General features: G+C 38.8%; 3 protein-coding genes across 4 annotated transcripts in view; all 3 read right to left on the bottom strand.

Moving 5' to 3' along the window:
• Positions 1-49: 49 nt before the first annotated feature.
• Positions 50-6,899, bottom strand: LOC145485016 (uncharacterized). The gene is made up of 8 exons (XM_081463663.1): positions 5,587-6,899; positions 4,645-4,824; positions 4,245-4,373; positions 3,672-3,738; positions 3,162-3,214; positions 2,769-2,841; positions 2,337-2,386; positions 50-732 (listed from the first exon to the last, which is right to left on the bottom strand). The coding sequence occupies exons 1-8, from the start codon at positions 5,750-5,752 to the stop codon at positions 620-622; spliced, it is 831 nt and encodes a 276-aa protein (XP_081319789.1). The 5' UTR covers positions 5,753-6,899; the 3' UTR covers positions 50-619.
• A 92-nt stretch (positions 6,900-6,991) lies between these two features.
• On the bottom strand, positions 6,992-18,278 carry LOC145485062 (microtubule-associated protein 1 light chain 3 gamma-like). The gene is made up of 4 exons (XM_081463715.1): positions 16,599-18,278; positions 16,435-16,490; positions 16,197-16,303; positions 6,992-10,078 (listed from the first exon to the last, which is right to left on the bottom strand). The coding sequence occupies exons 1-4, from the start codon at positions 16,651-16,653 to the stop codon at positions 9,916-9,918; spliced, it is 381 nt and encodes a 126-aa protein (XP_081319841.1). The 5' UTR covers positions 16,654-18,278; the 3' UTR covers positions 6,992-9,915.
• A 78-nt stretch (positions 18,279-18,356) lies between these two features.
• Positions 18,357-27,144, bottom strand: part of LOC145484943 (uncharacterized) — a 37,531-nt gene continuing 28,743 nt past the window's right edge. Inside the window, exons 18-30 of one of the 2 annotated variants that reach the window (XM_081463562.1) lie at positions 26,434-26,651; positions 26,105-26,176; positions 25,281-25,385; positions 24,396-24,604; positions 23,855-23,994; positions 23,454-23,611; positions 23,115-23,378; positions 22,733-22,923; positions 22,320-22,488; positions 21,263-21,392; positions 20,369-20,517; positions 19,585-19,783; positions 18,357-19,050 (exon numbers count right to left, since the gene is read on the bottom strand). In XM_081463562.1, the coding sequence (XP_081319688.1) occupies positions 18,437-19,050; positions 19,585-19,783; positions 20,369-20,517; positions 21,263-21,392; positions 22,320-22,488; positions 22,733-22,923; positions 23,115-23,378; positions 23,454-23,611; positions 23,855-23,994; positions 24,396-24,604; positions 25,281-25,385; positions 26,105-26,176; positions 26,434-26,651 (2,618 nt within the window). In that variant the 3' untranslated portion in view covers positions 18,357-18,436. The remainder of the gene's footprint in view (positions 19,051-19,584; positions 19,784-20,368; positions 20,518-21,262; positions 21,393-22,319; positions 22,489-22,732; positions 22,924-23,114; positions 23,379-23,453; positions 23,612-23,854; positions 23,995-24,395; positions 24,605-25,280; positions 25,386-26,104; positions 26,177-26,433; positions 26,652-27,144) is intronic. The other variant, XM_081463563.1, reaches the window with a different exon arrangement.

Below are 27,144 nucleotides of genomic sequence, written 5' to 3'. Positions count from 1 at the left end.
CGATTCTCTTGATGAATTACGCGCGAGAAACCGAAGTTTAATTCAAACATTTTCTAGAATATTAATACGTTTATTTTACAGGTTATTAAATATATAAACAGACTCTCTGAACAATACACCCGGCACGCCTATCGCAAGAGAACAGGGTCAACGTTCCTAAAAGATTATGTACTAAAAAATTGAAAACACTCTTAACGTTAAAAGCAATCAAAAATCTACTCGTTTCGAAAGAGTATAACTTTTTTCTTTCTCATTCCCTTTTAATCCTTTGCTACGCTTCACACACGTTAATACGCACACTGAAATAACTGTTTGGCAATAACCGTATACCATTGGTTCATCACCAAAAACTGAAGATATATAACTCAGATATGTTAAACTTCAAGATTCATTCCTATCAGCACGAAATAACTTATTACAATTGATTCTTCTTAAAACGTTCAATTAAGATTCTATCTCAGAATAGGTCGGAGGAAAATTAGATGGGGAAAACGAATTAAAAAGAGAACTTGACTTCACACATGCTCATGTTCTTTGGTTTTGTTTTCTAAAGCGTGGTAGTTAATTCAAGAGTGTTATACCTCGACTAGATAGGCTCACGTTTAGAGACCAAATCTCTCTAACCGCAAAAAGACATAAAAAGTGTGTACATGAACAGCGAAAGAGTAGAAAGAAAACCATTTTGTGAATGCGCTGTATGATGAGGCGACGGAATGTCTGCCTTGGACTTGGCTGCAATAAAACAAAATCTGGTTAGGTCAGTTAGCTTGTGGGTTGAGCTTCATACAGAGGTCACTTTGTGTAACATTTCCAACCTCACTGTTTGATTCCTCACTCAAAATAATTTTGTAATCAGACATATAGCACTAAAACATTCATAAAAAAAATCCATTTTATGCCAGGAGATGACGGGTGAATCCTGGCTGGGACTCCCATCTGAAAACGTCAGGGATGCTCGTCGCCTCGCTTTGGTGTATAAATCAAGCAATCTGGTCTCACTTAAGGTGTTCGGAAGCCATGATTGATCATCGCAGTTGTGCACACAACTTAAGCAGTTGTGAAATTAAAGACTGAAAAAAATTCAGGCCTGAACGGGATTCGAACCCATGACCTCTGCGATACCGGTGCAGTGCTCCACCAGCTGAGCTATCAAGCCAACCGGGAGCTGGCCACGTTCCTCACCTTCTACGGGTATATTACGGACTCACGACGTGGCCAGCTCCCAGTTGGCTTGATAGCTCAGTTGGTAGAGCACTGCACCGGTATCGCAGAGGTCATGGGTTCAAATCCCGTTCAGGCCTGAATTTTTTTCAGGCTTTGATTTCACAACTGCTTAAGTTGTGTGCATAACTGCGATGATCAATCATATCTTCATATCATTCTCCGCAGTTCAAATATATGAACTTTCATATATTCACTTGTACTTAGGGTGCTTATCACGAAACGCCCCTATTTTGGCAGTTAAAGTATCGTTTAGGGTGCACGCGAAAAAATAATAATAACAACAACAAAAAATGCTCTTAATTCCTTTTTCAGGCTCGATTTCCGCTGGTCTCTTGAATCCGGTATAGTGCGGGTTACTTTCCTGAACTGGGCTGGTAATTAGGCCTGTTCCGTTTTCAGTGGTATCTTTTATGGGTCGAATAAAGCTTGAGCCACGCCCAGATTGGTCTCTTTTAGGGGCTTCATTCAAATTTCCGACGAGCTTTCCCGACCTTTTCATATGGATGTCCCCAGAGGGTAAATAAACACTGTCTTTTATTAAAGGTTTTGACATGTTTTCTCGCAGTGGACTGGACTACGCTATGAGAGTCTGAGAAAATTAATGCAACCCTTGCATGCAGTCACTTAAATGCTATTTCAAAAGCCTCAAGACGAAATCCGATAGGGCAATTCCAACTTTTAGTGGACAAAACCCTTGTACCAGAATAATTGTAAGTATATTACAGCCCTTTTTGGCATTTTCTAAAAGCTTAAGATACAAATAGTTGCCTGAAATAACACCAGAAACAATTTCCTATGGCAAATCAAGGAAATAAATTTCAAAGTTCAGAGAAATTGAGCAAACTCAGGTAAAATTTCATCATCAGTGTCATTTCACCAGTACTTTCAAGTGTTTCATATAAACTTCAAAATTTGTTTTCGTTGTTAGAAATGATTTCTTTTGAGAACTCAAGATATTTAAAACAGTCGCATAGAAGTTTACAATACAATGTAAATAATGTTGGTACTAAGTTTTTGTCCATTAGTTACTCAAACTTCTGGTGGATTCCCTCTTAACATCTTTAGACAGGCCTCTTAATCAAAAATGCAATTTGCCACAAGTCTGCACATACCAGCATTGCAAGTCAATGCATTACAATTCCATCTGCCGGAGCGGCAAACACTAAAGATTTAGAAACAAAACCAATCATTAATAGTGGAGATTACTTTCAATGGAGCTAGTTTTTATTGCAATACTTGTTTTCAAAGCACAGCTCCAAGCCCAGTAAATCATTAGGTACTCATTTAGATTGCTCTCAACGAAATCAGGTCGAATATTTCCAAAATTATCTGGTTTTTAGTACTTAAAATCAGCACCCTATGAAATTATGTAGTTTTAGTCTGGGGATGGTATAGAATAAAACCAATTAAATACAACATCAGAAAGTTTATTGTATCTTGTCGCCTACATAATTATAGGCACAATGCAATATAAGTTCAGATCTTTATTCCTTTATGTACTGAAATTTATCAGTGGGTAATGGGGTTACTAGACATAATCTTACCATTCTTTGCATCCTCCCTGAAGGTGAAATAAGGCTCCTTCTTCATAAAGTTTCCCTCTATAACTGCATTTCCCTGTTTGAATTTCGGGTTTGTGTGTATTTAATATCCATGTTTGGTCATTTAAATAGGCATTTATCTTTGTCTAAATAACAATTTTCTAGCATAAGCACTTACAACTCAGATTTAGCCACAAAAATGTCAACTCTGAATTTTAAAAAGGCAATTGGCACAATTAAATGTGACTAGAACTTGTTTGCATGACAAATGTTTCAAAACAAAACAGTTCACCACAGTTCAGCTGATACCTTCCATAGGGTAGGTATGAATGTTCCCTGGACTGCACAATATTAATTTTTCATGAGATAACAGTTGATATGGGACTCTTTACTTACCTAGCAGACATTTAACATCAGAAGAGCAAGTGACTGAGCCATTGTGACAAGAGCTGTTAAAAATCAAACAGAGCAGTTCTTACTTGAGCGTTGAAAAGTAATAATTTAATTTTAAAAACAAGATTTTGTGACTCATCACAAGGGATTTGGCGATTTCTAGACTGAATCAAATGTTTCTGAGTTCTGTAATTTTCTAGGACCAGTATAATTTGCCACCCCTTACTTTAACCCTTTTCATATATCTTGTTGCTGGCTGTTATATTTTGTTCTCTATTTACTACAGAGCTACAGTTTTAGCCCAGTGACCCCATGATGACTGCAATGCCTGCTGCACAACTCAATTTTTCTGAGCACCTATGCTGAATATTAGCTCTGTACAACTTTGTACAGGAAATTGAATCCTAATTAACTTACTAAAGGCTAAGTGAAAGCTTACTCATCATTTGATGGATTATTTTCCCTTTAAACTTTATACAACCAAAGAATTTAATTGGCACTATACTCACTCACCAATTGTAGCAGGACCTTGATGATATTGATTCACCATGTCTAAAATACTTTGAGTTCTTCCAACAACCTGAAATACATTTAACACCCACATATATGAAGCTATGATTTCAGGGTTCAGGCTGATGAAAGTTCTTATTTATTGGGTGCTTAGTGAGAAATCAGCATGAGAAAATATGCTCTCAAAATGTTCTTAAAATTTGTTTCAGAAATACTGTACATTGTTTATTAACATTAATAGAGGGTTCTATTACTTACACTAAAATTAATTTCAAATAAAAAATAAATAAATACTTATTACTAATATACTCTTATATACAATTATATGGTGCTATTAATTGGCCAACTTTCAGCATGATGTTCTTAATCCACTTATATGCGGGTGTTTGCTTCAGAACAGAATACTGTTATTGCTTTCTTACAAAGGCTTGCATGTAACGCTTGTCTTAGTAATGGTATTTCCTACTCAGGTACTTAAGTTGTTTTTAAGGCTGAATGCAGTTCTGGATTGTGCAGCTTATGCAAATTGCAAGTTAGGCAATTAAATGTCATTATAATTCTGTGATTTATTCTAACCTAGATAACAGATCTTGACAGTTGTTGAAACACAGTTGATTCCTTCATCAAGGCATGTACAGCACTTGTCTCCTCTAATGAATGTTTCCCCCACAATGTAACGTTTTCTTCTGCGAACATCTATACATGCTAGAAGACAAACAAGAAAACATCAACAGGATCCCATCAACTTTTTTACTGAGGGTCATGACTGATTTAAAGTATATTTATTTAAGAGTATAACCACATATTACAACAAGCTGCTACAGCAAACATGACTTTCATGTGAACATAACCCTGGTACTAGGAAACAATAGGGAAAACCTAACAGTCCTACCTGGGAAAGTAAGCAGAAGTAGGTAGGGGGAGATGGGAGGAAGGGGCTGCGAATGTCCATTTCTATACCAATTACTGCACTTACTTTTTGTCGCTCCATTAGATTTAAGATTGTCTCTTAAACATTCTCCTATACAGCTGCTACCTGGCAGAGTTGGACAGCACGTGTGCCGTCCATGATTGATACAATCATCATCCTTCTCACAGGGCATTCTACATGGTGACTTAGCAAATGAATTTGTGTTACTGAGCTCACATGTTTCACCTATGTAAAAAAAAAAAAAACAAGTCATAAACTATAAGAAAAAACAGTGGTTTACAAGTCAGACACAAATAGGGGAATGTTGCATGACATAAAATTTTCTAATCAATGTTCTATTTGCTTAAAACTGATATGTTTCATTAATGATTGAAGCCATCGTTAAAGAATCGAAGCTGAGATCCGTTCTACTTGAAACGCTTGAAGACTTCTATGCTTTTAATTCTTGTAACTTAATTTTACACTATTTGATCAGGAGAACATCAGGCCACTTTCTTTTCCTTTCTTTTCCTCTTCATTTTCTAACGGGTATCGATGGTTCACTTTAGATTTTCGGATCATAGCACTTAAGTACGCAGGGTCCGTTAATTAACGTCAAGTTAAACATACAGGGCGCATGCCGCAAAGAGAAAAAATAAGCTTACTAGGTTATTCGATTCTAGGAGTTCTTCTTTAAATTTCGAAGCTAGTGTTCTATCGTTTGACTTCGTTTAACTTTAAGGTTTCAAGTAGTTTTGACCTGACGGAAATTTCAATCGGATAACAAATTGAAAATACATGACAGCTTGAGAGGTTTTCAACTATGCGTTAATTACCTTAAGAGCATAAACAAAAGAAGGCGAAACAAATAAACTTAACCACATGCGGAGCAGATTCTACACAAAAAATTGTTGAAGCATGCACTCAAAAAACTAGTTTAACACGTCTTGTCTTCATCAAATGTCTGTAAATCCTTTAGGTATGGAAACAGATACAAAAATCTCTTACCTCCTGTTGGAGTCTCTGTGCTTGAATTTCGCGGGTTAATGGCATTTTGACTCTGTGAATTCAACGAATTCCCCGCGAAAGCGGAAGATGTTTGTACAATTAGGATTGCAAGAATTGTATACATCACACATTTACATCTAGACATTCCACGACGTTCCAAAATCATTTCATAGCGACCTCACCAACCCCGAGAGAAATAAAAGAGTTTTCAACAAGATAACAATGGCCTATATTTACATAATTTCTCGCTGAGCAACGAAAACAATCAAATGACCCTTGTACTCCCATTCAGCGTCACGCATTGCGAGGGATTGGAGCGAACAAGAAAGAGAATGAACAATGGGACAAAAAGAAGAACTGGAAAAAATAGAATTAAAATATTTTCAGCGCGGGGGAGGGGCAGAGACTCCAATACAAAAGGACGGGGTGCTAGTCGGAAATTTTTAAAAGAACCCTTAAGAGGCACCAAGATCCTGCTTTGTGGATGAGGCTTGAAGTTGTTTTCACTCCTAAGAGGTACCATTTCTAAAACGGCACATTATCTTGTGTCATATCTTTTCGGTTCAATACCCTACAAGGTACCGTAAAAGTTCCCGCTGTGAACCTTTTTAAGATGAACACCCTAAAAGGTACCAAACCGCGTTTTTAACCCCTGAAAGGTATGACAAGCACTTCTGTTTTTTTCACATGGGAGTCCCTCCCCCCACCCCCTCCCCCTGCGGCACTTTCAGTTTGACACCAAAATTGCTGTCGCATATAAATTTTCTTTCCAAATTATACACAATTATAAAAATGGTAATCTCTGAGCAAAGTGTTTCTTGTGTAATGAAGACGAGGTTTGTATTCTGTCCAGGAAAGGAAGGTATGATAGCCCTTAGTTAGTCCTCTTCAAAGGACACTTGCAGATAAATCACTATCTAGTTGATAAGTGTTGATGAAGCAAACTACGCTATTCACTGGATAATGATTTATGATCTGTAGTCTTACCCATCCTTTGAACAACTCCATTCTACAGTCAAACCCAGGTTCTTGGGCAAGACACTTTTCTCTCACAGTGCCTCTCCGCACCAAGTTGAAAGAAATGCATGTCCGCATGGGGGTAACACTGAGATAGCATACAACCCTGTCCCGTCCAAAGGGGGAGGGAACATTCCTCGTCTCTTCATACCGCAGAAACCGAAGTTAAGCACCTAACTCAAGGGTCACTAAACCTGAATGCAGACTCTACCTCAGTCCAGGAAGAGTGTATGCTGCATTATGCCACTATACACAGTAGGTCAATAAAATTTAGAATGGTAAACCTTTAGTTTGCATGTTCGAGATGGAATTTTGCATCACTTTACATGATGGCAGGAAAGTGCATATAATAACTCACGTTATGAACACGATCAAATAATAAAGAAACTGGTACTCAAAACAAGTTTATTTTAAGCACAAATTAGAATAATGGGCAACTAAATAATTTGCAGCTAAATTAAAACCCCCCAAAAAATCAAGCTAGCCAGATTTGGTCGATTGTCAAATTCAACATGAGAAGATAACACTTATAGGCCCCTTGCACGATCCGGTCACATGGTACAAAATCACACATGCTGGTGAGCAAGTTACGCAGTGGGACTTCCAAAACAAAGGCAGGTCCAGGTGGCCTGGTACGAGTTGCATTGTTCTGGAAGTCCCACTGTTCAGCTTGCACACCAGTATGTGTACCGTGCAAAGGGCCTATTGGTGATTTCTGTTTACCCTACAAATTATATAATAGCCCTAATGCATAATGCCATCAGACGATAAAATTTTCCCACCAAGCCTTGCTTTGAAATATTTATGTAAATTGCACATTTTACTATGGCCAAATTTCTATAGCAGCAAAATTGAAAAGAATATCCTCATGAAAACAATACACCTGTTACATGAAATTCTATGTGTAAATAAAAACTGTCCAATTCCATTCAATGATAATAAGTTAACTATTACTACAACGAACATATTGGAGAATTGAAAAAAAATTCTCACTGGTACTACAATGTCCAGAACATTTTGCTGCTTATCACATTTCCTGAAAGCAACATGACGTGTCACCTGAGAAAGTACATTGTTTCTTTCCATCCTTTCACTTTCACTGCCTGCCAGCTACCTCAATTAATGTATCAGATTATAGGGAAAAACATCCCACACTGTTGATGAAGCACTCATAGAGATTCTCTCAGTCTCTTCCATTACTACTTACTTAATTGCGTATAGAAAATTCACAACTGTAGCGCAAATTTTCCACATGCAAAGGGCAACTAAAAAAAGACACTATAATTCCTAGGAGCTGACCGATGGATCTCTGGACTGCAACATCATCTCATCAAAATAAAAACCTGTAATGCCACTATGGATAAAAAGACTAATTAATTTATGGCTGACAATAAGATCATTTTCCTTAATTCTATGGCCAGTTAGTCTCCAATAAGGTTACATTATTTGAAATCAGAGAAGCCAAACCCCTCCCTTAATATCAGCTCACCAAACTATGGTATATAAAACTTTTCCCACTTACACAGAATTAAGATCTAAAACTAAACACATCTGCTTTTGTGCTTTTAAGGCTTAAAATAACTCGATTTAAGCTGTTTAAGATAAAGCAAATGATTAACTGAGCTCTAATAAATCTTTGCTCATTCGGAAATAAATTACATGAGTTGTAGCGTTACACGAGCCAACCGCGAGCCTGAGTCAACCTCAAGTCAACCAGGAGTCAAGCCAATTTTTAAAATTTTTTTTCTAATTTTGTCCCGAAAAAAATATAGACTGTAGGAAATAAAATCCATGAATATAGATTGTCTATTCGTGCTCAGCCCCCCCCCCCCCCCCAAACTATTGCAAACATGATGGCAAGTCATGTTATTTGCTGTGTCCATTGCAAATTATCAAGGAAAGACTGTCTTATCCAAATAGTGAGTGACATGAATCTTGTTGACTATCTACTAACTGAGAGAAAAGTTGAGCGCTAACATTCATGCCATGCGCGTGCGAGAGGGTTTCCTCTTATTGGCATTTAGTGCTGTGATCGAGGTGAGCCTGTTAGTAAAATACCCTGTCAGTTAACTGCTAAGACAATCCATATTCGTATATTTTATTTTCCTACAATCTATTTTTTTTTTCAGGACAAAATGAAAAAAAAACTAGCTTGACTTGTGATAGACTCGCTGTTGACTCATGACTCGAGGTTGACTTAGGCTCGTGGTTGGCTCGCATAATGCTGCAACTCAAATCACACTCACTACATGTACATATACTGCTTGTTAACTCAGTGCTCATATGCACTTTGCACTGCAAATAAAAATAAATTAAATACTAGGGTGCTAGTACCTTCATCTGTCTACAAACAGATTTTTTTTCCTCCAAATTTGATTGACATCAATTTCTACAGTGGAAACCTGATTTTTTAAACCTTTACTTCAAACTTTTACAAAATAATTACAGGTAGGAGAAAACTACTCAGTTGTTTGAACTGATCCCCATTCTCTTGGGTGGTTTTTAAAAAATTAGGATTCCACTGTAATTACTGCATTAGTACACTGTGAAGCAGACAAGTGATGAGAATTGACAAAAAAATAATCAACTAGCTACGTACTGCTAAGGGATAATTTAACTGTCTAGATGTACTCCTAACTTCTCAGCACTAACAAATAAAATGACAATATGATAATCCATAGGGAGAATAACTACTTCAATCCTAGGTGATAAAACAGTTAAAACAACACCAGGGGAGATGTAAAAACATGACCTGCTTTAGAATGAAGGATATATAACCAGTGGCTTTGTCTGGGTACCTCAGACAACTAATTTTCATCACTTTATAATGTTATTTGTGTAAGGCAAACAATGAAACTGTTGCTTGGTACTCCATTTGTAATTTCTTTGAAAATCTTGAATAGAATTGAGCACTGATGCCAAAATAAATTTAGCATAAATACCCACAGGTTGCATTTGTTCCTTCCCTGCTTTGTCAACACAAGAAAAGAGCTCTGCACTACATACTATAGGACATTCAGTAAAATGGCTAATGTAATAGCAAAAATCATTTAATCAACATTTTCCCCAAGATATGTTGCAAATTCAGTGTCCTCAAATATTGGGTCTAACAGTAAAAAGAAATGTGTATACTATGCACTGTCCAAACTCAGTCACACAATTAGGATTCAGGTACTCGAGCACCACGTATAGATGACGTCTATATTGAGGTACGTTGTTCCAGTAATTAGAGTGCGATAAGATGTTGCAGATGGAATGCAACATAATTTATAACTTTCTGAGTGCATCTACTGTAAGTTATTTCTGTGCTTGTCATGAGCCAAACATTTCTTGAGAAGCATAAACCATGTAAAGAAATCCATCTTCATCTTTCTCCTCCTTGTAAACTTCAGCCATTGTCATTGACATGCTTGCTAAACTCTTGTTGTTCACGATAAGGTAGAAAGCTTGTGTTGATGATAATGACATGCGATTCCTGAAAAAATATATTCATACATGTATAAACCACATAGAAGATAGGCAATGAGAATAGACATAATCAAAGAAATTGCTAGACTGTACAAAAAAACTGCCTGAAAGGCTCTCTGTTGAAAAGAAAAAACACACAACAGTTTACTGGAAGTAACACATCACCCACAAGTCCTTGACATTCAAAATTTTTTATGAATTTATCATCTGCTGTTCTCTTTTAATTTTCGGTCTCCCAACCTTTCGTTATTTCACAAGTGATTCTGAAGGGTACTTTATGCTCTGTTATGAGGAGGAATTTTAAGTAGAGGGGAGCCATTTGGCTGTGCTAGAGGTCACAGGCATGGTTTCCTGACTCTCTGCTGTTATCTGCATGTCACTTTGCAGAGTTTGACGCCTCTATCACGTGCTCATAATTTCTTTAGGCTAAATTTCAGTTTCGTAAAATATGTTTTAAGCTCTCCAAGTATTGGCTCTGAGGGACAAAGTTTGAAATATTCCATGAACATGTCAAACCTCCCGTAAGCGACCACCCAAAATGTCAACCCTACATGGTTGCTTATGGGAGGTGGTCACTTATGGGAGGTGGTTGCTTACGAGAACTTACAATGTAATGGGTCAAAATTTTTCCTCATTAAAATATGGTAACTGCGGAGTCTTACCCAACGCACCAATGCCAATGCAATGTTTTATTGCATCGTGTAAAAGTCAATTTCGAGGAAAAAATCAGTTCTTCCAATAGAGAAATTTCCGTATCTTGTACTAGCCAGGAATAGTAACGATAATGTTACGACACCTTATTATCCAATTTTTGCTCAATTATCTGTCAAGTGGTGGCTTACAGGTGGTTAAAAACAAACGAAAATTCAAACTTTTAGCTCTAAAAGTGGTGGCGGTCACTTGCAAGAGGTGGTTGCTTACAAGAGGTTTCAAATATAGTGATTCGACTTGGAAACTTTTGGTATTTTGGAAAACTGGTTGCTGAGGAGAGGCAGTTGCTTACAAGAGGTGCTCACTACTAGAGTTTCAACTGTATTATTATGACACCGAGCCCAGCTGTTTAATTACATGTAGATCAATTAGAACTGTTTGCAGAAAGTACAGAAAATGTAGCTTCTTGACAGTTCTAATTACCTCACTGACCAGGGTCCGAAATTGCGATCAGCTGGTCGCCAATGTGACTGAAAATTGAGTGTTTGCAATCAGAATTTTGACGCTAGTCACCTAATGGTGACTAGCCTCTTAGCATCTTGAATCGGCATTCAAGGAATTAGTTTCGCTTTAAATTGAAGAACTTTGTGTTTGGTTTCAAGCAAGAAGCTTATCCCTTGTCTCTTTGAAGTTTTTAACTTCCACAGAAAATAATTTAGATCAAAAATGAAGATAAGATTGCTGTTAAAATCCAAGCACTATAATCAACATTTAACGCCGCCATGTTTTCAGTGGTTAAACTGCCAGCCATACCGTGGACACATGGCAGAACAAAACACATGCTTTCATTTCAGCAACATGGCTGCTTGCTTCATACATGGCTTCTGGAAGGCTTCATACTGATGGCATGTAAGAAGAAAATAATGTTATGTTCAGTCTCCAAACTAAGAGAGCTATCTATATGAGGAAAACTCCATTTCAACTAAATTGTAAACTACACGATACTTTAATGGAATTAAAATTTACACATGGAATTTGACTCTTGTGATCATTCAGGAGTAGGAATATTTTCACGCAAAGAAACATCTTGTAAAACGTCGCCGTGAAGAAAAAATTTTATTGACACTTCTTGGCGACCATATTTGAAAGGCCACGTGCAAGAACATCCCCTGGATTTTTTGACCAGTTTTGAAAGTGCTCAAAACTAGCTGAATTTTGGCATGTGGGCTTCGTTTCACCTGAGAAACATTGCTCTGAAGTTTTTTCGCTGGGTTGTTCTTCATTCTCGAGAAATAACGTATGCAAAAAAGGCACACAGGTTGGAAAAACCAAGTGGTTTATTACATATGTAATATCTCGAAAACGAACCAAACTTTAGCGCGAAAGCTACGGGACATTGCTTAACATACCTGAACAAAACTGCATGTGAAATTTGCAGCATTTTCGACAAAGTTCACTTTTGATTAAAATACCTAACACCCTTTTCCCACCAAGTCCTTCAAATAAACAAAGCCGGGCCTTTGTTATGATAAACAGAGCCGATACTTTGTTATAATAGCCAAGCCAAGCCTTTGTTATAAGTCAAAGTCTCACCTCAGTTTATTATAACAAAGGATCAGCCCGCCACGACCGCAAGGACTTTGATTTCACTTAAAAACCAGCAAAATGTCAATTTCACACAACTTATATAAGCTCAAATTTGTTGATTTCAGGACAAAATTGGTTAAAATGTTGACTCATGTTAACACGCGACGGCAAGGATGTTGATTTCTCTTACAAAGCAGTAAAATGTCAATTTCATGCAACGTTTAAGCTCAAAAATGTCGATTTTAGGTCAAAAAAGGTTTAAATGTTGATTTCACATTAACCCATGACCGAAAGGATGTTGATTTCACTTAAGAAACAGCAAAATATTAATTTCATGCAACGTATAAACTCAAAAATGTTGATTTCAGGTCTAAATAGGTAAAAATGTCAATTTCACATTAACGCATGATGCCAAGGATGTTGATTTCACTTAGAAAACAGCAAAATGTTAATTTCACGCAACGTATAAGCTAAAAAATGTTGATTTCAGGTCTAAATAGGTAAAATATGGCAGCCGGAAAATAGTGTTAACATCTGGAACTTACTTTGCTTATCTGGGACAATGATTATCTGCACTGAACAAATAAACATTAAATAAGCACTTTTCTAAAGACAGCAACGTCTTAAATGGCTAAAAATCACGAGATAAATACATATTTTTTTGGACAAACGCGATCGTAGCTTTATGTCACACACCCCGCCTAACTTCCAAATTCAAAATGCATTGGTACATGTACCTCTTATGCCTGATGAGGATAACAACTCTTGTGGCTGTTTAGTTTTGGATTTAAGAATTTGATGACTTCACATGAAAACGTTCTATAAATAGGGCAAACAGATTAACAAATTAACTCTTCTGCGCAATGTACCGGTCTCCATACATCTGCATGTCCGCTGATCCCAGAAGTTCAAAACATTACAAATCATGCCAATATGAAATAAAATCAATGCAACCTGGATCACAGATCTATGTTACAATCGATCACTACTTGTTGGCCATTATTATGTTTAAATGAAAAAAGCCAAAACAATCTAAATACCAGTTTGAGGAACATCCGCAGAATGTGATCACAATGCATGCCACGAGGGGTCTTTACAACTTGTGCGCAGGAAAACATGGCAGTCGATACAAGACAAATTTTATAAGTCTAAAACCAGTTCTCGCTTTCCAAACTTTGACGCTAGCAATGCTTGGCAAATCAGCCACAACTCACAAGAGGGTAGTTTTCTTGGGCAAGAACTGCTCTTGGACTTTGCTGCCTGGCTTGATCTGACTTCGAACGCCGATAACACGATTACAGTACATCAGCTGCCTTCGAAGTTTCAGAGCACATTTTGATTCTTTAAAACGTGCTGATGACTTAGGGGTTTATCGAGGCTTTATCATCCCTCTCAAACACCAGGCAGGCATACAAGGTACTTTAAAACAATGCTTAAGATATTAGTTGACAGAGCTCTAATGCAGCACATCTCTTTTTGGTTCGATGGTACTTCGTTTGACGCTCGATCAATTCACGTGTTGTGTTCATGTCACAATAACCAACGTAAGCAATCTGTTCCCAGATTTCTGCTCTAGATACTATTTTCCTTTGGGTTAAGACAGCTAAAATTCAGTGGAATACACTAATAAGCAGTCTGCCTGTTTGCTGTTCAACAAAATAATAAGAAGGTCTCTTTTGCTTTTCGTTCAACAAAAGATCTCCAAAAGATGCCACTTGGAAAACTGAGTTTTTTGCATACGTTATTTCTCGAGAACGAAGAGCACCCCAGCAAAAAAAAAGTTCAGAGCAATGTTTCTCAGGTAAAACAAAGCCCACATGCCAAAATTCAGCTATTTTTGAGCACTTTCAAAATAGCCAAAAATTCTAGGGGACATTCTTGCACACAGCCTTTCATTTTTCCATCCAGCAACTCGCCAGAAGCCTGTTCACAAGCTAATTTCATTTGTGACGAATTTTTAACCTCCAGACGTTCCAATCTACTTTAGGCAAAGAGCCTAGAAACTAGTTCCGTGGAAAATGCCTGGCTACTAAGCTAAAGATGTTCCACAAATGCAACTACGAATTCTATAGAAAATGCTATGGAAAAATCCAATCCAATCCAATTCGATTCGATATGTTCTACATACATGTTCAACATACATGTTCAACAATATGTTCAAAAGAGAAGAGATCCTAAAATTTCCTTTTCTAGCAAGTCCATTCTATGTCAATTACTTGACTATCTCTTCTACAACATCATCACTTTCTGGAAAGAGAATTCATTGGAATACAGGCTATTATTAAAAGAAAGAAACCCTTTTTAGCAGCAAAACAATATGCTAAAAATAGCAACACAAAAACTATCAAAACATTGTGTGATGAAGGCTACTGCTACAGCAGTCAAAACATTTTGATCAATACTTCAAAATGGCACCATCTTACAACAAAAGAACATTTATCTAGACAAACACTAGTCCAAGATACATGTGAAAAGAGAACTCTGACTCGTTCCTGAAAAGGTTGGAATTTTGTAATAAGGACGACTAAGATGGACTGCTCACAAACTAGATCTGGTTAATTGCTTTTTCAAAACATGGTGTAAAAGAAACAGCTTGCTGTTAAGTAAAAATCATTCTCCTTCGTATTTGGCAGACAGTTTGGGTTTAACTTTCATAAAAACAAGCTGAATAATCATGTACATGTAAGTAAGTATCTTTTGCCCTTGCTGAAAATGGATTACAGCCTGGATACATTAATTTACCAGCAGAATATTAAAAGAACCATTGTGCTAAACAACTGCTTTGTAAAAAGAGAACCTGACAAATGCTTCCTGAATACAGATCTCATGCTAGTAGTTCACTAACATACATACGTTGTTAACTATATAGTAGACCATTTTACAAATTTAACATAAACCTAAACTTAGCTTTTATTAAACCATGTACCAGATGAGGTCAGATTAGCACACATCTTGAACATGAGATGCAAAGGTTCCATATGAGCCAATTTTTTGACCCTGCTTTTTGTTGTTTTATGAAAGGTCATACGTGCACAACTAGATTTAAGGAAAAATTGGCCAACACGTTGAAACATAAAAGTAAAACAAATAACTACACAGACAAAATTTCAAGAGATGTTATTCAATTACTTGAGAATCAATAGGCTTATTCAAAACACATTGCCTGTTTAGGCTGGCAAACCTTAAGAATTCTAAGGAAAATAAGTGTCCTTAATTTGTTTAGTGCAAGATTTCTTGGCAGTGATCAACCGTTTCACGTTCTAGAGAAGAGAACAATGCCTATTGATATATAAAATTACCCAAGTATCAAATGGAGGAGTAACAAACTCCAGCAAATTATTTTTAAACTAGCCTTTTGTATTGTTAGCTCATTTACAGAGAAAGATGAGATTTATTCATGTCGTGATTTGCTTAAATATACAAAAACAAGCTTCACACTGATACTGAATACAACAAGATGGCAGTGAGAGTAGTTTTGTTGTGATCAAGGCACAGCATGGCGTTTCTGCACGTAAATCTGTACAAACACACTACACGTGCAAAGAAAAAACAAAGGTCGCTTGACAGGAATCGTTTCCATGACCTTATAAGACTATTAGTTCAACCAACTCCACGACTTGCCAAAGCGTCCTTGTAAGATTTTTCATCACCACGCATGCAATTTTTAATTTAACGTTACATAATTGCTAAAATCAAACAAATAATATCTGAACGTATTCTCGTGTCGTATGTATTTGTCGATCTACGATCGATTGTAAAGCTTTTGACTTGCGCCAACTTTAGAGATGAAGTGTTCGCATAACCCGAGAACGTGCAGACATCGAACAAGTTCCGCTCATGCTTATGCGAGTTACAAAATGGCAAACAATGGTTTTTCAACGACTTACCTAATTATAGTAACGAATTGGCTCATGGTCAGCTCTTGAGGAACGAGAAATTTCGTTTTGTCAAGTAACGGAAGATCTTTTTCTTTATGATATCTTTCGACTATAACCTGCAACACAAGCACATTTTAAAACCAAGTGAAATCCACAAAGTTGTTTACCTTCAATAAAGAGTAGCGAAGCTTGATAGATGAGAGCGAATATTGTCAGAATGGCGAGATAGTCGCTAAATCACACTTACTGGTATTTTGGATGGGAACTTCGCTCTGATTCCTGCCACTTCATCTCTACGACTGACTGAATGAAGGAAAATACGATCGCACATAAGCTTAACGTTTGCACGGTGCCGTCCACAACAACAACAAAGGTACCATATGGAGATTGCATACAAATCAAATGGCTTACCGAAACTCTTCCGCTGTTTAAATGGCTTTGTGGATTTTGCATCGGTATCACCCATTTTCAGGCGAAAACAAACTACCTTTACTTGAACTTAAAGTTCCGGATCCGCACAATGGAAAGCGATCTTCACAATGACGAAACTTCAAATTTCTTGCGTCCCGACAATTTCGCAACTGGGTCAATCGAAGGTCAATCGCACTTTACGGCAATGCAGTCTCGCTGAAATTGACCAATGAGGAGGTTCGATAGATTGAAATCCCGTACGTAGACGAACCCAGGGCCTTTGGAAACCGCGCAAGTTATTGGTCGATCCTTCGCTAAGCAGGCTAGAGTTGATCACAAGGTTTGATCACACCATACAAAACCAACGGATGTTACCATCGACATTCGCCAAGGTTAATTTTTTGTTTTTAAATTTGTGCGAATAAAAATCCTTCTCCGTTGCAATCACGTCTCAATCCAAGATATGGTGTTCATCCACGCAGTTGCTACGTTGCCTACGTTGCTACGCAACAACACGAATAGAGAACGAGAATGTAGGACAGTTGTAAGTTGATCCACGAGCTATCAACTAATTTTGCAACCACGCAGTAATGACGTAGGAGTATCCGTTTCGCCGTTCCTCCTAGCCGTCGGGGTCTTGGCACAAGGAAAAGGAAGCGCTGGACAAACAAGATTTGTTTGGCTTCATTCATTTTCTATCTGATGTTTTTACCGTGTATAAATAATGATTAAAGATTAAAGAAAGAAAGATTCGTCAGACATTTTTAAAAAAAGCGCTGGTTTCCTTCCCGAAAGTATCATTGGTTTATTTTAGACTAATAAGACCGCCACAGAAATACAGGAAGCTCAAAACAGGAAGTGTAACGAAACGTATATAGGCTCTTCCTCCCATAATTTTGCTTCCGTTTTGAATTCCCTTCGTTAAATTTTTTGAGGAAGAGACATTATGGGCCCCCGAACACCCCATTGCCGCAAAAAACAATCGTCAAATACCGCAATACCCCAAAAAGGAAATGCCGCATTGTTTGGTCAGCACCGACACTAAGTCCCTTGTTCTTATTATTCTTTTCCTCTGTTTTGAAAAAATTGTGAGACGCGAACAAGTTCTTAAAATGCGCTCGAAAGTAAGCGTCGGGCAACTTTGCCACGAGCTTTGGTTGTCATTCTGATGAAACAAAGAACACGAAAACAGTGTTTACCGCAAGAGGTGGCGTTGATGTGTATAGCCAGGAGTGTATAGAGACATAAATGAGACATAATGTCTGTGACATAATGAGCCTCTGGTACAGCCCAGAGCGTCGCCCAGAGCCACATGGAGAGTAGAGGAAGGCCCTGTCCACATTACGTCGGAGAAATTTGAAAACGCAGCTTTATTTCAACGGTTAGGCCTACCGTCCACACTATTAAATCTGGCACGAAAACGTCTTTTCGAAAACGCTCTTTAAACAGGATGAGCTTGAAAACGCCGGAAAACATTTTGAAAATGGTGCTTTTTAAAAACGATTCCGTGACAATAATCATGTGATTTCCCTGCCAAGGCCTTTCCCAAACACAAATCCAACATGGCCGGTTATTGTTGCTTATCAAATTTATCTGACGTAGTGTGGAGCAGGACGGAAAACATTTGATGTGTTGTCACAGGGAAAACGCCCATTTCAAATTTCTCCTGCGTTGTGTGGGCGGGGTCTAATGTTTGTTAACGCAACAATTAACTTTTGTTTTTCTCGTGCTCGCTAAAATGACAGAGTGGGAAGACCCAAAATAAAAATCTACGACAGATTTTTAATGACATAACTCATGAGTTTTATTACACATAACTATCATTACTATTCTCCTAATCAGAAATCACCCCCTGAAATGGATGACACATCGCCGATTGTATCTTGTTCAATAGAAACAGGATGTTCGCGTGCTAGAGAGCTCTCTTCATGAACATCATCAACTGAAGGTAAAGTCACTTGGATTTTAGTGGGTTGTTGTGGTTCTATTTCTTTGGCTTCTGCTTCACTAACTCTACTCCTCGTACTCGCCAAGTCTAACCCGCTAACATCTACTGGATCCTGTTTATCGTTATCTTCAGGAGGAGCAGTGATCTCTCTCCTGCGCTCGTCAAGTGAATATGTCTTTGGTGAATGTGACCCTGATGCTTCACTTTCTCGTTCTTCAACGTGAATCACCCTCGGCTTAGATCGTTGCTGTTGTGTAAGCGCCGGAGAAGCAGTGTCTGTTCCGATTGTTCCCGGAATCAAGTCCGACGCATGAAGAGAACGATCGCCGTGACTCGGCCCTTCGTCGGCAGTCATCGGTGCAACTTCGTGTACAGCTGTTGTGGGAATCTGCTCCTTATCCCCAGCAACATCATCAAGTGTAAAGTCAGCTGACCCGGGGTGAAGCTCTCTCATTACACCCGGGGGCTCCCCTACTATTTCACCGGGAGAAATGTTCCCAGGAGCTAGCAACAGAGGACAGCAATAAGTACAGGTTGTCAGTTACGAGCTTTCAAAAGGATCGAAAGTAGAAAATACCTAATAAAGTGGTCATAAGTATGGGTTATTGATCAAGCGTGAGGTCAAGATGACGGATATCGTCCAAGCTGTTTTATTTTTTGCGTGTTTATGGACCGAGACGGAGTCCATTAACTCCCAAAACAGAACGAGGCCAGTATCCAACCATCTTGACCGAACAAGCTTGATCAATAGAGAGTTTCTTATATGGCTTTCGGGGAAGCTTTTTTTGCGGGACACAACAGCGGGCAAGATAGCGTCATCTTGCCCGCTCGGGTAGCCAATCACAGCGCAGGATTTGGTTCCTCTCGTCCGATCATGGAGTTAGCCATATAATAATTTAAGATAAACAAAGGAAAAAATCCCTGAACGATTAAGAATGAAGTGGAATGCTTCAGGTTTTCACGGGGTACTCGTTTTTGAACAAAATCTTTTTCGCCCAACTGCTTCAGTTCTTGGCACTAAATTCCTTTGTTACTAACCTGTTTCACCGTAGTTTCTTTTTCCACGTTTATCTTGGCTCAGGTCGGGCGTGCGCAGATGCTCTGTTAAGAGCTCTCCTTCACTGGCCATACTGTTCTCCGCTGACCTCATGTGATTTTGAATGCGGTTCAAAAGAACCGCCATTGGATCTTGCACAGGAACTTCTCCTTCACTGTGTGTAACGTCAGTGATAGAATCCTTTAGAAGGGAAAGAGGGTCTGAGAACACAGCCAAAAAGATGTCCGTAGCCTTTTGAGGGTTTGAGTAATGAAGTCATAGTGTTTCTATTTCCAGCATACAGCACCAGCTTACGTATGTTTGTGTTTAACCCAGTAAACACAGTTAAATTCCGATCATGTCATACGCAAAAAGCCACCAGCCAGTACCTCGCGAATATAGGCCCAAGGAAATACAACTAATAGAAAATCATTTTCTCAGACTGAAAACCCCTAATACATCTCACGATTTTAGCTCAGCACTGCACACGCCGCCACCCTTTGTTTCGAGAACGACAAGCCTTCAGTACGCCTAACTCCTTCAAATAATGAACCTGCCTCAGAACTAACATAAGCCCATCACCTTAAGAGACATTCCAACAAAGTAACCCGGAGGGTCTTTTCGGAATTTTAACGTAAACCACGAGGTATTTGAAACAGATCAAGTAAGATCTGACGCCTACCGTTATTAAGCCGAGCAAAGCTCTTCATGATCTTAAGGGACAGTTTATAAAACAAGGAACAACATTGACATTGAAGATAAAGCAGTAAGTTTGCCCGACGTTACCTCTCTGATGTCCTCTGTATCTCTCAGAGTACTAGCACTGCTGACCTGGTACATGGACTCACTAACACTACTGCTGCTGTTACGGCGTTTGCCTTCTCCACCTTGTAAGATACCGTTAAGAGCGACTCTCACGAGCTCGTTACGACTATCTAGGGACGCATAATGCTCTCGGTTAATGCTTGGTTATAATAATTTCCAGAAACGTAGGCGAGCTTAACTAAAGCCCAATAACATTGAAGGTAGATTGTCAACTCACTTAAGATTTGATCACTTGGACAAGCAAAAAGTCAACATAGTTTGTAATACAAAGATAAATGTTAGCAAGATACGTTGCGCATTTGGTCATAAAAAAGTGTACTCGTAGATTTCGAGCAGTCTCTTTCTTCCCCTAGCGTGCGAAGCGAATACACGAATGCGAAGAAAAAAGAAGAACGATCGAGCTGCGATCTCGTTTCTTTTCTTATTTGCATAATTTTAACTTGTCCAATCGTGCGGAGGATTTCAGAAACAAAATCGACTGTTCGTAGTGTAGTCAAGGAGAGAATTTAATTCATATACAGGCTTTGCTTGCAAGTTGTCATTACACATTGAATCCATGCCTCGGAAACACAAATATGTAATCTGTGAGTAACAGCCATCTATAGACCGAGTGCAGGATTCTGGAATTTTTCCAAGCGAGGGAGCATAGCACTGAAACGAGTCAACAACACGAAAAGGCTTTACCTTTGTTGTACTCCCGCAGGACAAGTGAAAAAAAAAAAACTGTGAAGGTACAAAGCCTGTTTGGGACTTTGTAAAGTGACACTTACTTGCACACAATCCTTAAGCTTATTAATTCAAAGAAGTAACTAACAGTAATGTAAGAGAAAGGTGTAATCAAGGGGAAATCTTTACCTTCATCTTGTCCTAACATGGCTGTGTCCCAGTCTCCACTCACAGGTAATTTTCTTTGGGCAGCCAGTTGAACAATGGTTGGTGACACAGCAAACTCTCCTTCACTGTACATACCAACGTGTACATAAGGCTGAAAATCAACCACAATAATAAAAAATTATTCCTTACGTCTAAACATACATTATAAACCAAAGGGCGTCGTGAACAAAATCAAAATTGATTCTTGTACATATAACCTTATACGTTATTTTAAATTGCAAGCAGGGACCCACAGTCAATACAGTTTTTAACAGCCTAAGTTCAGTAATTCAAGTTATTCACTATCAGATAATTGGCAATTATACCAAACACAGTGCAACCCTGCCTTACGGTCACCTCGTTATTACGGCTGGCACTTGTCCCGGCGAAACGCCCATACATTATCTTCTAAGAAAACCCCGTTAATGCGGCCACGTCGTTAATACGACCAACGGGCCACCTTCTGAAATCCCAACCTGTATAGTCCTTTATAATTTTACCCCATTTATACGGCCACTCAAACCAGTTATGTTCAGCTTTCCATTGTTCATATTTTATACACTGATTAAAGTTTCAATTTTTTTTAAATTATATTCTGCATTCCGGGTGCTTATTAAGGAACATTTGTTTAGAAGTGCGATTGTGATACATCTGTTACGACGTCACTCTATTTAGACCAGTCGTTAATACGGCCAATTTTTCAGGGCCCGTTGGTGACCGTATTAACGAGATTCCACTGTAACTCCAAATTTTCTATGAAAAGGTAAGGTGAAGTTGACGGTGAGTAATTCCTAACCGTTCGTCGCTTTCACACAAGGTGCATTTGAAGAATTCACCAAGAACACGATGTAATAATATAATATGTATCATACAGAATGAGAGCACATCTTTTTTACAAATTTTTTTTTTTACAACTGTGAAATTAATGTTAAATGAAACATTCCGTGTTATTCTCTGAATAAACGTAACCTAGGGAGTTGGGGACCAGCTGATTCAAGCAGATCTCAACTAGCTGGGGATGAGAGGGTAAAGCAGTAACCTGTATCATTTCTCCCTCAGACATCTCCTCCTCAGTAGTTATTGTCGTGGTACCCAGTGTGGTGGATGATATGCTCGAAGGACTGCTGATCGAAGGTTGCGCGGGCTTAGGAGGAGTCAGTACCTTCTGACTGACAGATGGTTCCGTGGGTGGGCTCGGTTCTTCAGCTCTACAATAAGCAGCAGTAACATAGGATGTTGGTTTACACGAACTCGAAGCCTTAAACTCATGTAATTATCAAAGTCAACTAAAGCATTAAGACATTAGTTTATGACTCGATTCTATTTCAAAATTGGGTTTGTCTAGCTGCAGTTGAATTAAAATTTCAAGGATAACACTATAAACTGATGTCTAAAACATTCTGGTGGTACTTTAATAAGCTCATGCTCACGCTGTACTTTTTAACAACTTACATGCTGAGCTCTGGCTCGGGTTCAGGCTCCGGAGTTGGGGTCCTCACAACCACAGACGGTGGAGGCGTGGGCACCACCGTATCTTGAGATAACTCTGGCTCTCGGAATGAAGGCTCAGGTGTCGATATACTGACTGCGGGGGACTGAGCAGCAGGCGGCGATGGGACTGGAGTAGATACTGGTGTTCTTACCTCAGACATTTACAATAAGATGAGAAAACAGCTAGTTAGTCTGTGTGTATTGTGGTCTTATTGCGTTGTAGCGCGAATTTCTTAAAAAGCAGATAACAAATTTGTTGACAAAACGTGAATGCGACTCAAGCTAACTCGATGGGTCCTCTCTGAACTACCAACACTGAACATAGCCCACAAAACCAACCAACCTGGTCAATTGTCTGCTCTTCCTTAGGCAGTTCTTCATTGATTGGTTCAAAAACTTTTTCTTCCTCTTTGGTATCCGACGGAGTCAGTTCTTCACTTGTTACTGACGGGGTAGGAGTGCGTTCAGGTGTTGCTAGTATTCCTGATTCATGAGCACTTTCCTCCGACTCTGGCGGTGTGTACTCAGGGGTGGGTACGGGGGTTGGCAATGGCGTCCCCCTGGGGGAAGGTGTACGTGAAGGATGTTCTTCCTCCAAGACTGGCTGCTAGAAATAAATAGTAACCTGAGATTAAACACCTCACAGTCTATCAAACAACACAAAGAAAAACACGCCACTTACTCTTGAAGGCGCGGAGCTGGCCCTTGGTTTTGGATGTCCAAGAATTGTAGAAATATTTTCCGCTATTACTTCTCGAATCAAGTTGGTAACAAGTTCTCGATCCACAGGTAAACCCGCGTCAATAAAGAGTTGAATTCCACCCAGACCTATGGTGGCAGCTAGAGCAAAACGTAAGAAAACAAATCACCCGGTTAACGATTGAACTTGACGTTGTTTTTAGAAGATCACTACTTTATCATGAACGACCGCAATAATAGGAACGTTTTTATGCTATTCTTAGTTTTCAAATCAAACTCCTTTGCCTTTAATTCAACATTTATTAAGCTGTAAAGCTACCGAGCAGCGGCCGAGGTATTGACATGACTGAAAAATGACCGCTAGTGTGATTTTCCTACACTCACCAAGCATATCAGCATCTTCATCTTCGGGCTCAGATACAGTGCTACTGTCAGGGGTAGACTGCGGCCTAATCAGAGTGGTAGGGTCAGGCGCTGGCTGGTTCATTTCACTAACAATCCGTGCCAACAGTTCCTGCTCAATCCTAACGAGAAAGAAGTTCAAATCAGTGACTCGATTGATTAACAATCTTCCGAGCGAGTTGTTTCTCACTTTTCATCTGCCCCCGAATAAAGGATTATTCAACTTACTAATAGTTACAGCTCTGTTAGGAACAAGAGCACAAGTTAACAAATAAGGTTCCTGGTAGAGGTACTAGGTGGGTCTAGCTAGTGACTAACAACAGCGCATTTTCCGTAAGGTCCAAGTTGTGGAGTTTGTGCATAACTGAAAAAAATTCGTTACTAGGTCTTTTTTTTCCACCGAAGTAAACATATTTAGCTTGTCATGTAAAGGAATTGGTCCCGCTTCTGAACAGCTGGGAATACATGGCATAGGAAAGAATTAGAACATGAATCAAATTGAGCAAATCCGTGATGACCTTACCATTCCATAGCTCTCTCTTGCAGAGCTTCCTCTTGTCGAGTGTCAGCTTCCAGGACCCCCCCTGCAAGTTGCACAGAATCTGGGGGATGAACGGGAGGAAATGGGGGGCCATTGTACGGTTGATCTTGTACTCCTGTGAACCCCTCTAATGTCAGCGGGTGCTGAGGGGTTGGGATTCGGTGAAAGTCATCATCTGCATCATCTAAAGCCTGGGAACATACAGTTTAAACACAAGACCAAAGAGATATGGATCATTTTCACTAAAAGTAATACAATCATTTTGCTTGCGATGAAAACTTCTACAAACGCAGACATTTTAGAGTTAACAGAAAGAAATTAACAGGCGCAATTTCAAATTTGTGGTGTTCATTGCAATTAGGTTATTACAAAAGCAATGTTTGGAAAATTACAGAACTTAGTTGACTTAGAATGGATCCGCCTTATTGGTCTACCATTTGGTACACTGTACAATAATTATAGTGGACAAAAAGGTTCCAGTAACGTACATCTGCACTTTGGAATGTTTTAAGTATCATATTTTACACTCTGAAAAGCATATATAAAAGTATTTAAAAAGGGAAAAACATTGGTTTCTGCAACATGACAGATCACATTGAATTAGGCTGCCTCAAAACGCTTTACCTCAAAAACGAAGCACTCCACTGAAACAAAAATCTACCCTCTAACTACTGAAACTGCCCCGAGAAAATACTAAAAGGACGACCTCGCAGGATCAACACAATTCAAAAATACTTCTGACTGGTGATTGTTAGCTTTACATAAGAGAAAATGTCTAAACCAAACATTACTCCAGTTGAATTATTAGCCAGAAAACCGTCTAAGACAAAGGTTTCAAAAAACCAAAGTGGAACAAGACTAACAGACCTGTTCTTCACGTTGTTCACGCGTCCCAGACTCTGTCACCGCTAAAAAATTCCTGAATTCCTGGTACTCAGAATCATCAGGACGGGAAAGAGGCTCTGGAATATCCTGAACCGAGATATACAACAAATCAAATTTCGATTTCAATACTGTCTTCACTAACAAATTATGCATACACAGCCAAAACATCAAGGTCGATTATCAGCCGCTATTCGGGAGGGGAGCTTGGCCTCCATCCCGTGGACAAGACCCGAAAAAGTGGCGGAAATCGAGCCTTCCAACCCCCGTTGGGGGACTCTCATATTAAAAAGGACGGGGGTGCTCGTCAGAAATTCTGATTCTTTTGGGCGTGGCTTGAATTTTTTTTCCCCTAAGAGATACCGATTCTTACATAACACATTATCTCCTGTCATATTTTTTCGGCTCAATACCCTGCAAGGTACCAAAACTGCTTTTTTAAGCCCTAAACGGTACGACGAGCATGCCTGTCATTTTTATACGAGAGTTCCCCCGGACTGGAACATGCACTTTTCATGAATTATTTTTCGACATACGAGCCTCTCAGCCAGTTTTTCATTGGCAGTACTAAACTGTTTAGGTTACATTCGACAAAGCTCAAAGTAAGTCTTTGTTACACTGGGAAAAAGCTTCAAATAATCAGGGTAAAGGTGGTATTATGTTACATTAACAAGTGGCAGTTATTTCTCCATTACGTCGTTTATGTCACAGCTTTTGGAAGTTTGGAAAAACTGACAAAAACATTGAACTTTGTGCTATTGGTTGACCTGTTAGCACCACCATAACAAACACCCAGCCATTTGACTTACAGAAACATGAGGCAGACTTGGTGAGGAGGATCCAGATTCTGAAAAACTATCGATATCCACTTTTGGTAATACCTACAACGAGAATAACATTATAAAACCATTACTTGATAAGATCTGTATGTCTTATTTACCGAAGCTTTTTACCTTGTATTGAAAATCTTGTTTTTTAATTAGCGGAATAGCATGGAACTTTTGGCAAAGTTGGATTTCACCATCACTTTTTGTCACGAAAATGTTGCAAGACAATTTTTATGTTGAAGATTGGAGAAAATGACATGCACATCAGGTCATTGCATAGCCTTTTTAATCCAAATCGTTTTGGTCCTTACCTGTACAGAGAGAGCGCTTTGCTTTTTCTTGGCTGGGGATTTTTTCTGTCGCTTATGCGGATGGGCTGTGTTCTCACCCAGTTCCTTGTCATACATCGTAATCACTGCCACATTTGGCCGAGTTGGTTTACTGGGCCTCACAGGAGTGGAGTCTGGTAATGGGGATTCAGAAGTATCTGTGGATATGGTGCTGTCTGTTGAGGAGCTTTCTGCTTTATCTTTGGATTTGAAAAACAAGACATTACATAAAACAAAAATTTTCTTAATCTTAAACTGGTCATGTCACATTTTCATCTCATCAATAAGCTGAATTATCACACTTTAAATGCCATCAACAGTACTGTAAATCAATCACTTTGAAGATATGATGCTGCCCCTTGATTAATCACACCCTCAAATAATCGCCCCCCTTTAGTGGGATTGTTTGAATTAATCACCTTCCTTGAATGGATATAAATTTTACAGAAGCGCAGGTTTTCACTTTTGTGACAGTGTTTTATCATAAAATATTTAGGGAAACAACTTTTGAAATAATCGCCCCCTTGTTTAACCACCCCTATCTCCTCGAACTATCTCCCCCTTTTGGTGCAAAAAAAGACTAAGCACCCTGGGCTATTATTTGAGGAAATGTAGTGTATAATTTCACATAATTTAACTCACTGCTTTTGACAGGTTATATAACAAATATTTTTCAAGAAACAAACCTCTTGA

The sequence above is a fragment of the Orbicella franksi genome, chromosome 4 (assembly GCF_964199315.1).
Source record: "Orbicella franksi chromosome 4, jaOrbFran1.1, whole genome shotgun sequence".
Lineage (NCBI taxonomy): Eukaryota > Metazoa > Cnidaria > Anthozoa > Scleractinia > Merulinidae > Orbicella > Orbicella franksi.
This window is presented reverse-complemented; position numbering and strand designations above follow the sequence as displayed.

Bases quoted from the DNA above. Each gene is read 5' to 3' on its own strand.
- LOC145485016 (XM_081463663.1), bottom strand. From the start codon at position 5,752: ATGATTTTGGAACGTCGTGGAATGTCTAGATGTAAATGTGTGATGTAT. The intron at 4,825-5,586 runs GTAAGAGATTTT...TTTTTTACATAG, and splicing joins CACAGAGACTCCAACAGGAG to GTGAAACATGTGAGCTCAGT. The intron at 2,842-3,161 runs GTAAGTAAAGAG...AAATTCAAACAG, and splicing joins TGATGTTAAATGTCTGCTAG to GGAAATGCAGTTATAGAGGG.
- LOC145485062 (XM_081463715.1), bottom strand. From the start codon at position 16,653: ATGGGTGATACCGATGCAAAATCCACAAAGCCATTTAAACAGCGGAAG. The intron at 16,491-16,598 runs GTAAGCCATTTG...TCCTTCATTCAG, and splicing joins TAAACAGCGGAAGAGTTTCG to TCAGTCGTAGAGATGAAGTG. The intron at 10,079-16,196 runs GTAAGTCGTTGA...ATATTTTTTCAG, and splicing joins CAATTCGTTACTATAATTAG to GAATCGCATGTCATTATCAT.